The sequence below is a fragment of the Helianthus annuus genome, chromosome 14 (genome assembly GCF_002127325.2).
Source record: "Helianthus annuus cultivar XRQ/B chromosome 14, HanXRQr2.0-SUNRISE, whole genome shotgun sequence".
Taxonomy (NCBI): domain Eukaryota; kingdom Viridiplantae; phylum Streptophyta; class Magnoliopsida; order Asterales; family Asteraceae; genus Helianthus; species Helianthus annuus.
This window is the reverse complement of record NC_035446.2, coordinates 172,161,178-172,177,403: the sequence shown is the minus strand read 5'-3', so window position 1 is coordinate 172,177,403 and position 16,226 is coordinate 172,161,178. Positions and strand designations below refer to the sequence as shown.

Here is a 16,226-nt window from a genome sequence, read left to right as displayed (position 1 = left end):
TATTTAGAAAGGATTAGACGGTCTTAAAGGGACATTTACAATTGACTTGTAGTAATTTTTCAAGTGCTAGTCACGATAGGTCAAATTAGATTTTACAACTATAAATCTATATTATTAATTTATATATGATAATGTTATTTTGTTAGTTATAAACATCAAGTTTGATTAATAATCATAACTAGTTAGTATGGCGCGTGTTGCAACGGCGAAATTAACATGCTAAGATATGTTGTTCTGAATATTGAAATGTAGATTATTAAAAAGCACGTCACTGTGGCATATTCATATTCGAAAATCAGGAAACATTATGTCATTGTAAAAGAGATATCGTAGAACCAAAAGATAAAGCCTTGTAAACCGTTAACTACGTAAATTTAACATTTCAGACTCTAGTTTGTTAAGTGTTATAATTAAGCAAAACATTTTGAACTGAGGAAAACCAAATTAAACTTTATAATTAAAATTTCAATAATATTAAAAAAAATACATAACTTAAAGCAAAAAAATAACATAATTAGAAAAAACTATATAAACAAAATTAAAATTACATAATTATAAAAGCTAACACTAATCACGAAGGTTGAGGTGCGTATGCTTGTTGCTAGGGGCGAAGGATTTAAGGGGCGGGGAGGGGCGTCCGCCCCCTCCCCCCGAACTTTTCGGTCAGTAGTGTTATATATGTATGTTTCGAATAGGATTTTGTATATATGTTTTCGACCCCCCGGTTTTATAAAAAAAATTAGGTATATACGTTTTCGACCCTCGGTTTTACTTTTTTTTATTTATATAGCCCAAATAAAATATTTAATTAGTCCAAATATTATAGTCCAAATCATTATATTTGGTATAATACTAGAATGTATATTATATAACTCAAATTAAATTATTATATAGCCCAATTAAAAGCCCACCCTATCAAAAAAAAAAACCCAAATTCATTTACTTTGGGACATCGACCAGAAGAACAAAAGCCACAATTTATTGTGATTTGATTTAGATAGAAATTAGAGTTTGAAATTTAGGTGATTTGTTAACTTGTTTTGTTATTAGATTATGCTATGTGGAAGAATAAAATGATAACTTCTTTTTTAATGTTTGGGAATGTTTTTTATTTGATATTAATGTTTGACCCGACCCGACCCGACCCGAATCGAATCGCCGACGTCCGACCCGAACATACACCTCGAAACTACGCGATAGAGAAATTTTTTTAGGTCCGTTACTTTCCGACCCCCCGAACTTTTTTTTCAAGCTTCGCCACTGCTTGTTGCGTAATGCCCGCATGTTTACCTCTTGTTGCACTTCATCAACCGGTTCAACATCCTCAAGAATGTCGTTCGGATCATATTCGAATATTGCGATACCTTTATCTTCATAATCATGTTATACAATAAGATACAAGCATACATAACGTATCTCATGTTTTTGAGCTAAATGCATGTGCGCCCATCACTACTCACTAGCGAGGGGGCAGTGTTCACTATTGGCGATGAGGCAACGAGCCCCCCTCCACAGGCCCATAATGTGTAGCCTTGGTAGTTATACTCAAAAGTCAAAACCATTCTCCTTCAACTTTTCGGGTCGCTCAACTCATATCATTCTGCTTGAACTGTTCAACTGAAGGCCATTCAGCTTGAATCAAAGCATTCAGCTCAAACTCAGACCATTCAACTTGAACAATTTCAAGCACCCGTTCTTTAAACATCGATGTCTCATTCACCTTATCTCAATTTTAAACACTTATGCAAAGCTCTAAACAAGAAGAAGTTAAACCCGTAAATTATTAATTAGAGATAAATCAATTTTTAACTAATTTTTGAACTTAAACTTAGTTGTAAGTGAAATGCATTCATGTGTATCAACTTCATCAACAACCAATGTAAACGTCATTGGCCTAACATTACGTGCCAGATTTGCATCTTTACATATGTGATACTGAATACACGACTACATGGATCTATATGTCAACCTTACGGTCCTGTAACTTATGACCCGTGTATAAACAGATGACAGTAAACAACCAAAACAAATCAAACACTTGTTACCTACCTTCGTTGGTCAACAACTGTGAAAAAACTAGGTTTGTTTTTGAGCCCGAAAGTGAACCATCAACATTGCTCGATCCATCACCGAATACAGTTTCTGGTGCACCTGTGTGACCCGTTCTCGCTGAATCCACACTTTCGGTTTCTTGAATCTGAAGTGCATATTCCAAGTTCCATAATACATCGCCCATAGTCGGTCTATCAACACCGTAATCCGCCAAACATTTCTCAGCCGTGTCCGCATACTTCTTCAAAGACGCCGGTTTTATCTGGTCAGCAATACGCGGGTCCACAATCTTTTTAAGCATGCCTTTCCTCTTCCAATGAATCGCCCACTCGCCTAAATTGACCTCTTCTCGGCCCAGCATCGGGTCAACAGCAGGCCGAGCACAGAGTACTTCAAAGAGCACAACCCCAAACGAATAAACGTCCGATTTATCAGTAAGTTGTTGCCTCCGAAAGTACTCAGGATCTAAGTACCCGAAACTGCCCTTCACGCCTGTGCTAACATGCGTCTCACTTAAACACGGGCCCGATCTTGAGAGCCCAAAATCCGCCACCTTCGCGAGGTTACTTTCGTCAAGTAATATATTTGTGGACTTCACGTCTCTATGGATTATACCTTGTGCTGAACCCGTGTGAAGATAATGAAGCCCTCGGGCAGCCCCAATGCATATTTCAAGCCTCTGTTTCCATGACAATGGAGGTAGATTCGACCCGTATAAGTGATTCCTTAACGGTCCCTTTTCCATATACTCGTATACAAGGATCATTTCCGACTGTTCTTCGCAGTAACCAACTAAAGAAACAAGATGGCGGTGTCGAATCTTGGACAAAATTGTAATCTCCGAATGGAACTCCGGGAGCCCTTGTCTCGAACCGGGAACACATCGTTTTATTGCCACTTTAATGTTGTCACGAAGAACCGCTTTGTAAACTATACCAAATCCACCCGACCCAATTATCAGACTCTTGTCGAAATTATTCGTTCTAGACTGTAAGTCGACAAAAGGGATCTTCAATCTGTTAACATTATTTGTTCCTTCGGAATGTTTACTATGCGAACTCCCGTTAACAGGTATCGGGGTCCACCCATTGCTTTCGGCTTGTGTTGTTTTTGTTCTCGTTTTCTTTCTCAGTCTCAATAGAATCAAGACTGCTAATATCACAAAACAAGCAACAATCAACCCTCCTACAATCAAAGAAATCAAAATCAAAATGTTCTTCTTTTTTGTTGACATTTTCTGGTCAACAGGGTTCACAATCTTCATAATCTCCACACCATTTAAAATCGCGTTTTTTCTCAAACTTGTACTCAAATCAGACGGGCCAACACTTATCTCCAAAACCCCTGATTTATCCGAATCAACAACAAAATCAACATAAAAAGGCGACGCCAACACACGAAACGAAAGTGTCGAAAGATCAAGATCCTTGTACGCGAGGAACCCGTTGACGTACACATTAAAATACAACTGATTAACCGAAAGACTAACGATATCGCAGAAATGTAACCTAACGAAATGCCGTAAACCCCCACGCGAATCAACCGGAAAACCCCATGTCAGATTAAACACAGAATTTATAATCAAACTCCCCCTATTCATTTCTTGAGCAGTCATATAAACATTATCTGGAGCAATCTCTTTCGAAGCACCACCAGTTTGATAATTTGGGAGCTGTGTGGTGGCGACAGTTTTTGCAGATGATTTTATATCTAAATACTCTTCGTCAGGAACCCAATTCCTCCAAAGGGTATCATTAAAAGGTGTCAACTTTGGCCCTCCTACATTGATTCTATAAACAGTTTCTAAAATATGAGATGATAAATTTTTAAATTCTTGAATTCCACTCACACCAACTGACTTTGCTCCACCGTCAACAATAAGATCAACTGGAGCAGAGAATACCTCAATAGCATTAACAAACGCAACCCCTTTATTCCCCAAAGGATCAAACGTTATATCAAGATGAGTTATATCCACCATGAGTATAAACTCCTTAACAACGGTGACCTCAGCTCGAAAATTGGGTAAAACTAAAACCCCATTTACTAAAACGCTGAAATTTGAATTGCTCAAGTTGTAATTCAAATGGTTAAAAGGTGAAAAATGGAGACGTACCAAATGGGTTCCGGTTTTATTGATCTCAAAACGGTAACGGGAAACAGTAGTGAAAACTCTGGCAGTGGTGTAAAGTTTGGGAGAATTCGGGTTCGGGTTTGAGAGAGTGATTGATTTTTCTGGAGATAGAAAACCCGACCCGGGTTTAACAGAATCAGCCACGAACTGTCTGCCGGAGACCATGGCGTTGGTGTTTGAACCGCAGTTGATGAGGAAGTTGTCTTGGGGTGTGAAAGCAATGGAAAACGTAAACAGAAACAGAGAGAGAAGGTAAAAAAATAGGAAATTTGTATCCATTTTTGTTGAAATATGTTGTGGGTTTTTCAGAAAATGTGGTGAGGGGACGATTGTGAGAAGAATGTAGGGTGGAATTGAGAGATATGAAGTGTGTTCATGGAGAGAAGAAGTGGGTACAGTGGCAGTGAGTGGAAAATGGGATGAGAGTATGGTGGGGAAGACTGGGGAATAAAGAAGGTGGAAAATTGGGTGAAAAGGTTGGTGGTGAAGAGATAAAGTGGTGGGGTGGGGGACGGTGTGAGTGCTGTGCTGTCATAAGAGACGAGTGGATGATGATCCGTGAGTTGTGTTTTTGTCCGTAAGCATGACGTTTGTCTAACTTATTACAAAAATAATCACGAGCAATTTTCCCGAACCTTCAACTTTAAACCTTTAGACTGCAGTGCGGGGAGTTGAGGGGTTTCGATTAGGGGCAATATTTGACACGTGCTGTGAGATACATAAACTTATGGTGAAAAATGAGGGGTGTGGTGTGGTGTGGCGTGGCGTGGCGTGGCGTGGCCAGCCATATGAACCTTTTTTTTTAATTAAAGTAGCCAACCAAAGCAAGCTATGTTAAACCAGCCAACTCACCCTGCACCCTCGCTCCACACTAGTCTGAATACCCACACTAAAGGGGCAATGTGATGCCCCGCCCCAACCAACACCAACCCGAAGTGGAGCAGCTGGCGTTGAAGGGCATCACCCGTCCCAACCAACGCCCCACTCCCTGCAATCTTAAGAGTAAAAGGTGAAAATGGTCCATAAGGTTTGGTAACTTTTGCCAAATTAGTCTAAAGCTTAAACCTTTTGAATCTAGGTTCCTGTGGTTTTAATTTTGTTTTCATTTTCATCCAAAATCAAAATCAAAATCTAGTCAGATTTTTCAGTTAACATCCAGTTTTTTTTTCCTCCCTTTTAATTAATGGCAAAATGATCTTTAGCGTTTTATTATAACAAATTAAAAAAATCTGACCATTTTACCCTTTATTAAAAGGGAGGAAAAGAACAAAAAAGTTGGATGTTAACAGAAAAATCTGACCATATTTTACTTTTGGATGAAAATGGCAACAGACTTGAAACCACAGGGACCCAGATTTAAAAGGTTTGAATTTTGAACTAAAGTGGCAAAGTTGACCAAATCTCAGGGACCATTTTGGCAGTTTACTCATTTGTATCTTATTGATTAGTATTTTTAATTACATTTATTCATTAAGTGATTTTAACAAGTGATGTGGGCTCTCTCATCATTAAATAAAAAAGAAAAGGTTAGATTGGTGGAAAAGTACAGGGACCAACACATACATAAACAGTGCTCGCCATCTCTTTGGGACCAACACATACATAAAAATCGCTCGCCATCTCTTTGGCTGGCTCTTTTTAGACACCCCCCTTTAATCATGGTGGGGCGGTGTTGAGGACGTTATGGTTTAAGATGGCATGGGGAGCCACTTCACACCACCCAGCATAATAACATCTATCACTCATTCCCTTATTCATTAAGTGATTTTAACGATAAGAACACCTAAGATCAATCATATCATTTGCTATCTAAAAAGCCAATGGCTCATGGTTCGCTTAGGAGAAGATTGTGAACAACTCGTTTGAAGTAACAAACCAATGTAAGCTCGTTTGTTGGCTCGCTCGTAAACATGTTGGCTCAGTCACAACATTTCCACTTGCTAAGACCATTTGCTTGGATAACTTTCATCTTTATTTTCATTTAGATTAAATTGCACACACGGTACTTATGATTTGTCAAAAGTAATACAGTTGAGACTAACTGATAAGCCATTGTTTTGAATTTAAAAAAGAAAACAGAATATGTTTTGTATAAATTTAGAATGGGGTAAATTACAAGTTTTGTCATTTATGTTTGTATCAAATTGCTTCAAAATTTGACGAGTTTTGTCCTTAATGCTTCAAAATTCTACACGTTATGTCATTTAGCTCAAACTCAGTTAGATTTTTTAGTTAAGTATGGTCATGTGACTTGCACATAAGGGCATCTTTGTCATTTTATCTTTCAGGGGCTATTTTGCAATGAATTATTATTCAGGGGACTATTTGTAAAACACTGAAAAATAAAAAAGAAATATAAAAACTAAACTCCCCCCTCACTCTCTCTCTTCTCTCTCTCCTCTCTCTCTCATCACTTCTCCCCATTGAATGGAAAGAAAGTATAACAAGCACTCTCTCAATCTTATTTCTCTCTCTAATTCTCTGCATATCCCACAACAACCACCACAATCCGTCGCCACCTACCACACATAACCTGAAACAGACTTTTACCACCGCACACCACCTCTGTCTTTAAACCTTCAACACCATCCCACCTCTGACCTAACCAACACCATTCATTTACATCCATACGACCATACACACTGTAGAAGAAAAGATAGGGAACTGGGTGGTTGTTTCTGGTGGGGTCACGGCGGCGGAAACGATAGCAATTACCCTCTCCAGCGAGTGTTTAGGTTAACCGATGGCGATGGTAGATAAACGGGTCTGTAACACCTCGAAATTTTGTGTCCAATAATGTATTGACACGTGTCTTGGTTTACACGTGGCATTTAATATTAAATAAAGGACTAAAGTTGACAAACCTTGAAAGTATGTAAAATTCGAGGGTTACAAATGTCAAATAAGGGTAAGTATACTGTATAGTAACCCTAAACTGTCACATCCCGATTTCCACGTGTCTTACCGGTGGGCCCGGTGGGGGATTACCGTGACGATGTTGGCAACAATATAGTCAAACCACACAATTATATAAATGCACAGTGGAAGCTTTAAAGATAATATATACTTCAACCTCTGGTTATAATATCAAATGTATTACAGAAGTCGAATATATCCACAGCGGATCAAAATAATAAAATATTGTTCATTCAGATACGGCATCGAGTTTGCGAGACTGTTCGTGATGCTTAGGAAGCTAATACCAGCCAATTTCGTATAGTACCTGCACTTAATCTTTTTGGGGAAAATACGTCAGTTTACACTGGTAAATACGTTCAACTGACACATTTGAAAATGTTTATTAAAATTGATTTGAATGCACAAGGCACAAACTCTTTTATAACTTGGGAAAATTATTAAAATCTTGTGAACGTTTTACATGTTCTTTTATGCGTTCAGTAGCCCGGGTCGTGCCGGGTTAAAGATTTATAGACACACCACATTGCGTAAAACCGTAGTATAAAAACCAACGGCTACGTCTTTTAATTTAATGTCGACAATATATACCGGGTGTACGCCTACACTGGGATGTCGATGGTCGTGGTCATTTCGTAAAATGATGCCAAGGATATCCGGGACAACGGTCATTAAACCCCCCAAAGGCTTTTAAGAAACAAAACTGTTTAAATGAGCCGATCATATTATTTAATTAACCACCTAAGCGATGGAAAAATATAATGCTCAATCAAGCGGTATTATTATACCGTAACCCAAGCCCATATAGGGGAAATAAGTTAAAGTATTTACCTTTGCAAGTATTATTCCTTAGTTTGATTAAATCACCGATAGCTTTTACTGGGGCTCCTAATCTGGAACGAAGGTTTTAATTAACCTCTTAGAATCCTAACGGGTCTTTATATTGGCCGTAGCCTAGACCGGTTGGTTCCGGAATATAAATATGGTTTAATCGCGCGAAAAGGCGAAAACCGAGAATGGAATGTGACTCTGCCCCAAACGAGTTCAGAGACTTGTTTTATATGGGTTCAAGGTTCACACTCTGGATTTTGGGGTTCAAATAATATAGTTTGACCCGTATCGGCTAAATTATGAAAACTAGTTTCGTAAGCCGAACCGTGCGCGCGATAGGCGAAACGGTTAACCATGAGAGTCTTACGCTTATTTCCTAAGTCAATATGCCTTAAAGAGGTTGTGGTATCAGTAGGATACCTCCCGTGATGCCCGTAACGAGTTTAAGTTAATATTATGCCCCGTAGGGGCTTTTCGGTCATTTTAAAGACTTTTAAAGAGCTTTTCGAGTTCTACAGGAAATCTGAGTTTCCCGAACAGTTTACAAAGTCTAAAATACTTTATTTATTATTTAAAATCAGTAGCAACCGGAATCGGGTCAAAAGACCTTGTAGAACTCAAGTTTTGGCCGAAAAGGGCATATTCGGTATTTACCGAACCGTAGCCATAACCGCAGGTTATGAGCAAGGTAAAAATTATTAAAAATCTCTAAAATTCCCAAAATATTATTTTATAACAGTGGGTAAAAGTTTTGGTGACGAAATCTTGGTTTAGATAGGTGTTATGCTAATTGCGCCGTTTATTACAAAAGTTTACTTTAATTGCGCTATTTAGCATAACTCTCATTCTAGACCTCGGATTGACGTGAAACTTTAAGGACATGCTTATAATTTAATAAGCAAGGTTCTGGTCCATTCACGTGTCCGAAATACTCGTTTTATTTTCAAAATGACGTTACGGCCAACTTTTAGGCGATTAACGGAAATGTGCAAAAGACTCGGATAACTCATGAACCGATCACAGAGGTTTATACCATCATGTAACCTGGTCCTAAGAGAGTCCTAAGGTATATCTATACCTCACTAAAACGGGTCAGAACTGAAGTCAAAGCAAAAGTCAAACTTTTGCGACATTCGGCTCCGAACCGTGTCAATATAGCAAATGGTCGATTCAAACGAGCGCAAACAAGTTTATATTCTTAATATCATGTTTTATGATCATCAAAACAGGTTTCATAGCATATACATTGCAGATTATGTACAAAATGGTAAAACAACTTTCTGTTGACTTTTTAAGTGCGCGTTTGACTCGATATTTGACATAGTTAGAGTGGTGATCAGAGGGAACCCTTTTAGGGGTTTATTACCCACATAAATACCAACTCATAACCACTTTTGATTCGTCATAAGACTGAACCATCACTGATTTATTTTAAAGTCAAACCGTATTTACGACGGTTTGGTTTTTAGCTATTTACTAAGGAAATGTGAAACCACAAAGGGTTAGATCACTTACAGAAGTTTAAGGCAAGACTTAAGAACACAGAGGAATGCTTGAGAGCTCTTGGAATGATCAGATGAGTGTGTTTGAGGTGTGGTGAACTTATGAGCCAATTGTGGCTATTTATAGTGTTTACAAGGCCATTAGATCATCACAACACATGCTACAAGTGATCATGGATGATGGGCAGGTGTCCCTAAGTGTTATGGGTCGAGTAGGGGGCGCCCATGCTTCATTAATTGATGTTTTGATCGTTCACAAGCTCAAAAGGCATAAAAAGCCAAGTTTTCTGCATCTGGGCGTCCCACGCGGCCCGCATGGGAGTTCCATGCATGTTTAATGCGGGTCGCCTGAGATTCAAATATCAGGCGCGTATCTGAGGTGGCTCGCGGCCCGCCTCAACTTAGGCCAAAACTTCACTCGGGCCGCGAGAGGGCAAAATTTCTGAATTTTTTTGAATCTTTTGTAATGATGACAAAATCTGGTAATTAATAACGAAATCTTTCGTAATGATTTACCTGACCTTTCGGGTTTGAAGGGGTAACTTTGCGGTTTGGCCCTCGGTTAATTACAACTAAGGACCTCGTGTTATTTACCCGCGTTGTTAAGTCCCTATTTAGTTTATTAATTATTCAGAAAGCCTTAACTTTCATTATTGGCGCTTTTAACCCTTCTCCTACGAATTCGATCGTAACTTTCTCGTTTCATAACGAAACTTCGCGAAATTTATATATTATATTTTAGTGAGTGTACAATACCGTTACAAAGCCTTGGGAACGTCAAAGGGTCACTCAGAGGTATAATTAAACATGTTGACACGGTTAACCCCTGTAGCTTGTAATCTCTCACTTTCTTTCGCGTTTCGCTTCTGTACGATCTATGATTTATTCGTTTGAAGGTTCAAGCATTATTTAGGGTTACTATACAGTATATTTACCCTTGTTGACATTTATAACCCTCGAATTTATATACTTTCAAGGTTTGTCAAAATTTGTCCTTTATTTAATATAAATGCCACGTGTAATCAAATGACACGTGTTAACACATTATTGGACGCAAAAATTCGAGGTGTTACATCCTCACCCCCTTAAAATAAATCTCGACCCGAGATTTACTCAAATAAATAGGGGTATTTTTCTTTCATTGTGTCTTCGACTTCCCACGTATATTCGGGACCTCTACGAGCATCCCATTTGACTTTTACAATCGGTACGTGCTTTCTTCGAAGTTTTTTCACCTGTCGATCTTCAATCGACAAAGGTTTTTCTACAAACTTTAAGCTCTCATCTATATGCACATCTGTGTGTGGAATCACCAATGATTCATCGGCGAAGCACTTTTTGAGATTGCAGACGTGGAACACGTTGTGAATTCCATTGAGCTCTTCAGGCAAGTTCAACTTATAGGCAATTGATCCGACACGTTCAATGACCTCAAAAGGTCCTATGTATCTCGGACTCAGTTTGCCTTTCTTGCCGAAACGCATTACCCCTTTCCAGGGCGATACTTTAAGCAATACCTTTTCACCCACTTCGAAGTGAAAATCCTTACTCTTTGGATCAGCGTAGCTCTTCTGCCTATCGCGGGCAGCCTTGAGACGTTCCCGAATCTGGACAATCTTGTCCGTTGTCTGGAAAACTATCTCTGGTCCCGATAATTGGACCTCTCCTACTTCCGCCCAACAAACAGGCGATCTGCATTTCCTACCGTATAATGCCTCGAAAGGCGCAACCTTTATGCTGGTATGGTAGCTATTAATGTAGGAGAACTCGATTAGGGGTAGATTCTTATCCCAGTTACCACCTAAATCGATCGCACACGCACGAAGCATGTCTTCCAACGTTTGAATGGTACGCTCACTCTGACCGTCCGTCGGTGGATGGTAAGCCGTACTGAAGTTCAAACGCGTGCCCAAAGATTGCTGGAAACTCTTCCAGAAGTGAGACGTGTATCTAGTATCCCGGTCGGAGATAATAGACACAGGTATGCCGTGTAAGGCTACAATCTTATCCACATAAAGTTGGGCTAACATATCGGAGCTATACGTCTCCTTGATGGGTAGAAAATGAGCTGATTTAGTCAGCCTATCAACTATGACCCATATTGTATCGTTTCCTTTCCTGGTTTTGGGTAACTTGGTTATGAAGTCCATAGTTACGCATTCCCACTTCCACTCGGGAAGTTCAGGCTGTTGTAGCAAGCCAGACGGCTTTTGGTGCTCGGCTTTGACTTGAGCACAAGTCAAGCACTTTGCTACGTGGGCGGCCACAGACTTTTTCAAGCCTATCCACCAATAGTTTGCCTTTAAATCTTGATACATCTTGTCTGCACCAGGATGGACCGAATATTTGGAACTATGGGCCTCCTGGAGGATAACATCTCGTAGTCCCCCATGAATCGGAACCCATATACGTCCGTTCAGTCTAAGGATTCCATCCTTGCTAAGAGTCAACTGCTCTTCAGTCACTCCTAACTTTTCATTAGGATAATTAGCTTCCAACACAGCCTCTCGCTGTGCAGCTAAAATCCTTTCAATTAAATTGTTCTTGACCTCAATGCTCTTGGCATTGATTCGAATAGGTTTTACCCTTTCTTTCCTGCTTAAGGCATCAGCGACCACATTCGCTTTGCCGGGATGGTACCTGATCTCGCAATCATAGTCATTCAAGGTTTCCATCCAACGGCGCTGCCTCATGTTCAACTCCTTCTGGTTGAACAGGTGCTGGAGGCTTTTGTGATCAGAATAAATCACAAATTTAATACCATAAAGGTAATGCCTCCACAATTTCAGTGCAAATACAACGGCACCCAACTCCAAGTCGTGGGTGGTGTAATTCTTTTCATGCACCTTTAATTGCCTTGAAGCATAGGCAATCACCTTGCCCTTCTGCATAAGCACACACCCCATGCCTGTGTGTGATGCATCGCAGTACACTACGAATTCATCAGTGCCTTCCGGTAATGTCAACACAGGTGCGTTGCTTAGCTTTTGCTTCAGTATTTCGAAGGACTCTTGCTGCTTTGGGCCCCAAATAAACTTTTCTTTCTTCTTGGTCAGGGAAGTCAAGGGTGCAGCAATCCTTGAAAAATTTTCAATAAATCTCCTGTAGTATCCCGCTAACCCCAGGAAACTACGAATTTCGGTAGGCGTTTTTGGCTCTTGCCAGTTCATGACTGCCTCTACCTTAGCGGGATCCACTTGGATACCACGCTCACTCACAACGTGACCTAAAAACTGAACCTCTCGTAGCCAGAATTCACATTTCGAGAATTTGGCGTAGAGTTTCTCACGCTGTAGTAATTCGAGAATGCAACGGAGGTGCTTCTCGTGGTCAGCTTGGTTCTTGGAATATATAAGGATATCGTCGATGAAGACTATGACAAATTTGTCCAAATACGGCTTGCAGACGCGATTCATGAGATCCATGAACGCAGCCGGTGCATTTGTGAGCCCAAAAGGCATCACTAGGAACTCGTAATGACCATAGCGAGTCCTAAATGATGTCTTATGTACATACTCATCTCTGACCCTTAGCTGATGATAGCCCGACCTCAAGTCGATCTTTGAGAAGTAGCTCGCTCCTTGCAGCTGATCGAACAGATCGTCGATCCTTGGCAAAGGATATCTATTCTTGATGGTCACTTTATTTAGCTCTCGATAGTCGATGCACAACCGCATCGATCCGTCCTTCTTCTTTACAAATAGGACTGGTGCTCCCCAGGGAGATGAACTAGGTCTGATAAAACCTTTCGCCAGCAGTTCATCCAACTGGGTCCTTAGTTCTTTCATTTCCGTTGGAGCTAGCCTGTAAGGTGCTCTTGCTATCGGAGCTGCTCCAGGAATGATGTCTATTCTGAACTCCACTTGTCTATCTGGTGGCAAACCAGGTAGTTCTTCAGGAAAAACCTCGGGGTATTCAGAAATGACAGGAATATCCTCGATCTTCGGCTTAGGTTCTTCTATTATCACCTGAGCCATGTAAATTACGCAGCCTCTGTTCAAACACCTTAAAGCTTTGAGCATAGATACGTCCTCGGGTAATCCGTACTGCGTATCTCCTCGAATGGTAAGTGATTCACCACTCGGAGTCTTTAGCACTATATGCCTTTTGCCGCAAATGATTTGGGCCTGATTACGGGATAACCAGTCCATGCCTAGGACTATGTCGAAACCCGCTAGTTTGAAGGGAAGTAGAGATAGAGGAAAAGAATGGTTCTTAATGGACATTTCACATTCTTCTAGAACAGTGGAGACGGTTTCTATCGTGCCGTCTGCTAACTCTACCTCGTATTTTACATCTAGGGTTTTGATCGGCATGTTCAATAGTTTACAAAACTTTCGGTCTACAAAGGACTTATCAGCGCCAGAATCGAAAAGTACTCTTGCAAATATATTATTTACGAGAAAAGTACCTGTAAGCACATTGTCGTTCTGTACTGCCTCCTTTGCATCCATGCGGAAGACTCTAGCATTAGTCTTATTTGTCTCCTCCGGTTTCCTGGCATTCTTAGGGCAGTTGCTCTTGATATGCCCCTTTTCATTGCAACCATAGTAGGTTGCATCCTTGATCTTCTTGCATTCCACAGTCTTATGATCCTTAGACTTGCACAGTCCACAGGAAGGAGTCTTTGGTTGTGACTGTGAATTCGATGCAAACCTGCACTTCCCAGAGTGGGGTTTCTTGCAGATTTTGCAGTTGGGCTTTTCACCAGCTTGCCCATCTTTCTTTGTCTCAGCCCCTCTCTTACCGTCACCGTTTCCACGGTGCTTCTTTCCAGACCTTCGTGAGGTATCATCCTCACGTTTCCTCTTCTCAGCCTCCTTGCTCCTTAGTGTCCTCAGACGGACAGCGTCTAAGGTGAGAGACAAGGAGAGGTCAGTAACTGACCTGAAGGTCCTCGGCCGGGAGGCCTTTACACTCGCCTTTATCGCAGGCTCCAAGCCCCCAATGAAACGAGCAATTCTTCGGGGTTCTGGTGTCACAAGGTATGGGACCAGGCGAGACATCGTATTGAAGCTCGTCAAATATGCCTGGCAGTCCAGGTTCGTCATCACCAGTGACACAAAGTCAGCCTCGATCTTCTCAACCTCATGCTGAGGGCAGTAGTTTTCCTTAATGAGAGCAATAAATTCCTCCCATGTCATCTTGTATAAAGCGGACTTACCTGATGCCTGCACCAACGCTCTCCACCACGCCAGGGCCTCGCCCTTAAATGACTGGGACACATACTTCACCACATCTCTCTCTGCACACCCGCTGATGTCCACAATAGTGTCCATCTCATCTATCCAGGTGATACAATCAACAGCACCTTTCTCCCCTGTAAATTCCCGGGGCTTACAAGATACAAAGTATTTGTAGGTGCAACCCTTAGCATTTGATGCATCAGTATATTCCCTATCGCGATGAACGCTGTTCTCAGTGGATGAGTGTTTGTCGTCATCTTTCTTGGGTTGAGAGGGTGGTTTGGAGTGTGTCTTTGGTTTGGAGGGTGGTTTTGATACGGTTCTGCCTTGGGACTCAGTATATTGACGATCAAGGGCTGCCTGAACAGCATTGTCAATCAGAGCCTTTAGCTGTGCGCCTGTCAGATGCACTGGCGCATTGTCGTAGTCATCTTCATTTGTATGGCTGTTCTCTCCATTGGAATCCGCCATTGTAACTTGAATCTGTTACAGAAGATAACAAAATTTTATTCAGGAGATTATTATATAATTGTCTTTTATGACAACTTGTCAACCATGGTAACAGAGACCATATTTGGTTAACTTATTACTTCATTAAATATTAGGATTTGAATATATCCTATTTCAGCTATATAAATAGTATTGGCGGCATAAAGCCTAATCACGAGGATGTTTTATACCGTTAGCCGAGATTTCAGAGAATCAAAGGCATAGAGATTTGAACCGTAGTTCTTTTATCTCCTTCTGACAGAGAGTCATAGACCACCACTGCCTTTTGTCTTTATAAGACAATTATTACGGCCCATAGGCACTACACCTCTAATGGATGTTTTAATATGGTTGGCCCGTAGGCACTACATCACTAATGGATGTTTTAATAAGATTGGTCCGTAGGCACTACATCACTAATGGATGTTTTAATAAGATTGGCCCGTAGGCACTACATCACTAATGGATGTTTTAATAAGATTGGTCACTTGCATAGGTGATTTAACCCACGATTTATAAATCATTTAGTTGGGCTTTGAAATCCTTAAAGGATGATTGTATAAGAATGACGCGCGTGATTTTAACGAATCACATCTGCCATGGTTGTTAACATGCTTGCAGCGGTTAACAAGGAATCTGAATCTCTTAATTAAGTCCTACTGTCACGGCCCCCGACCCACCCTGGACGGAGTCGGGGCCCGCGAGGCAGTTCCCGTGGTATTTAATTTATGCGACAGCGGAAGTCTTTTTATAACAGGATCTTTTATCCGTAAAATGCTCGTTTAATATATGATACAAAGTCTAAGGGATAAATCCCATAATGTACAATAGTTGATTTCACACAGAAATCTTTATTTTCCAAAACATGTTTTATTCATTTATTTACACTGAGCCACTTCTCTGAGTTTGATAGTGCTTTACTGCACTTTTTCTGGATCACACAGATCACCTGAAACATGTTTGAAAAAAGGTTTTGTCAGCGGGGAAATACTGAGTGAATCATTATGTTTTCTAAAACGACCCGTTAGTTATAATTTACAGTATTAAGAGCGATTACAATGTTTCTATCAACCAATTATCAAGAATGGGTATTTGTCACTCGATTCATTTCTGTGA

The 16,226-nt window shown here is 40.5% G+C and overlaps 1 protein-coding gene across 1 annotated transcript; it reads right to left on the bottom strand.

The window, feature by feature from the left end:
* Window positions 1–1,828: 1,828 nt before the first annotated feature.
* LOC110905125 (probable receptor-like protein kinase At5g24010) lies at window positions 1,829–4,703 on the bottom strand. The gene has a single exon (XM_022151008.2). The coding sequence runs from the start codon at window positions 4,463–4,465 to the stop codon at window positions 2,042–2,044; it is 2,424 nt and encodes an 807-aa protein (XP_022006700.1). The 5' UTR covers window positions 4,466–4,703; the 3' UTR covers window positions 1,829–2,041.
* Window positions 4,704–16,226: the final 11,523 nt, after the last annotated feature.

What these genes read in the sequence shown, in the direction of transcription:
- LOC110905125 (XM_022151008.2), bottom strand. Translation starts at nt 4,465, where the DNA reads ATGGATACAAATTTCCTATTTTTTTACCTTCTCTCTCTGTTTCTGTTT.